This window comes from Mandrillus leucophaeus, unplaced genomic scaffold (assembly GCF_000951045.1).
Source record: "Mandrillus leucophaeus isolate KB7577 unplaced genomic scaffold, Mleu.le_1.0 Scaffold246, whole genome shotgun sequence".
Classification (NCBI taxonomy): Eukaryota; Metazoa; Chordata; class Mammalia; order Primates; family Cercopithecidae; genus Mandrillus; species Mandrillus leucophaeus.
In genome coordinates this window covers 173,879-175,250 of record NW_012102543.1, presented here as the reverse complement: position 1 = coordinate 175,250, position 1,372 = coordinate 173,879, and the positions used below count along the sequence as shown (strand labels likewise).

The 1,372-nt window shown below is 42.1% G+C and overlaps 1 protein-coding gene across 1 annotated transcript; it reads right to left on the bottom strand.

The window, feature by feature from the left end:
* Window positions 1-506: 506 nt before the first annotated feature.
* Window positions 507-1,372, bottom strand: LOC105541880 (protein SET-like; the record flags this gene model as incomplete). Its single annotated transcript, XM_011983150.1, has 1 exon — window positions 507-1,372. A coding segment is annotated over one exon (396 nt), but the record flags the coding sequence as incomplete, so codon positions are not given.

Genomic DNA, 1,372 nt, shown 5'->3' with positions numbered 1-1,372 from the left:
CACGCGCCCACCACCACTCCCGGCTAGTTTTTTGTATTTTTTAGTAGAGACGGGGTTTCACCATGTTAGCCAGGATGGTCTCGATCTCCTGACCTAGTGATCCGCCCGTCTCGGCCTCCCAAAGTGCTGGGATTACAGGCTTGAGCCACCACGCCCGGCCAACTTGTACACTTTTAACATTTAAAACTGAGCATAATCTTTCCAGTGAAACAAAAACTTCAAAAATAAACAGGAACAAAATTACAATAGAGAATGTCAATTTCAAATAAGATCCTACAGGTTCTGCTGATTCTCTCATTGAGTGGCAGGGCTCAAGTCATCATTAGGAGAGAATTTATTTTAAAAGTATCATCTTAAACTGCAAGGATGTCTGTCAAATATCACAATTAAACATGCCAAAGGAGAAGCCATATTATCAAAATGCCCACTTAACCCACTCAAACATCTCAAATCCACCCTTTGCTGACCTTCTATAACCCCATTTTTTTACGTTTTTTTTTTTCCTCTTTTAAACAAGAGAAAGTAGACACATACATGTTGGTAAATGCTAACTGTCCACATTCACATAGAGACACAGTGTACTCTCTGAGCCCAACATACAGAGAAAGGAGGAAACAAGCTAGAATTCTATGCACTGCTACACAGGGGCCTAGCACCCTCCAGCTTCCAGCAGAGCGAAGGGAGCAGGGTTTTCTTTCTTCCCACAGAGCTCGGTGGTGTTGATTCCACACAGTTTTTGTTCAGACAGGAAGGGATAAAAATGAACTTCGAACAGAAAGAGGTAGAGACTCTTTTCCCATTGTATTCTGCTCAAGGTATTTCCCCCCAAATAAGTTGAGAACCATGGAGTACAGAAAAGAGACCTCAAGAACTGGGCGACTGAGCACAAGAGGAAAAAAAAAAAAAACACTGCAACTTGCTCCCAGGGACTGGAGAAAATTTAAAAAAAGGAAGGTTGGAATCCATCAGTGTTCTATTAGTCATCTTCTCCTTCATCTTCCTCTCCTTCCTCCCCTTCATCATCATCTTCATCTTCTTCACCTTCATCCTCATCCCCTTCCTCATCAATATCTTCTAATCCTTCCTCCTCTTCATCATCATCATCATCTTCTCCTTCTCCTTCTTCATCATCCATATCAGGAACCAAGTAGTACTGTAATGGGTTTGGCCAAATATCATCTTTGATGACCTCTCCTAACTCATCAGCACCTGCATCAGAATGGTCAGTAAACCAAGTAAAGAAGCTCTCTGGTTCCTCATGCTGCCTCTTCCTGCTGGCTTTATTCTGTGTTTGACTTGAATGTTTAGTCAAATCCTTTCCAGATTTCCATTTGATTTCGGTGGACTTTGAAGATGGACCACCACTCTCATT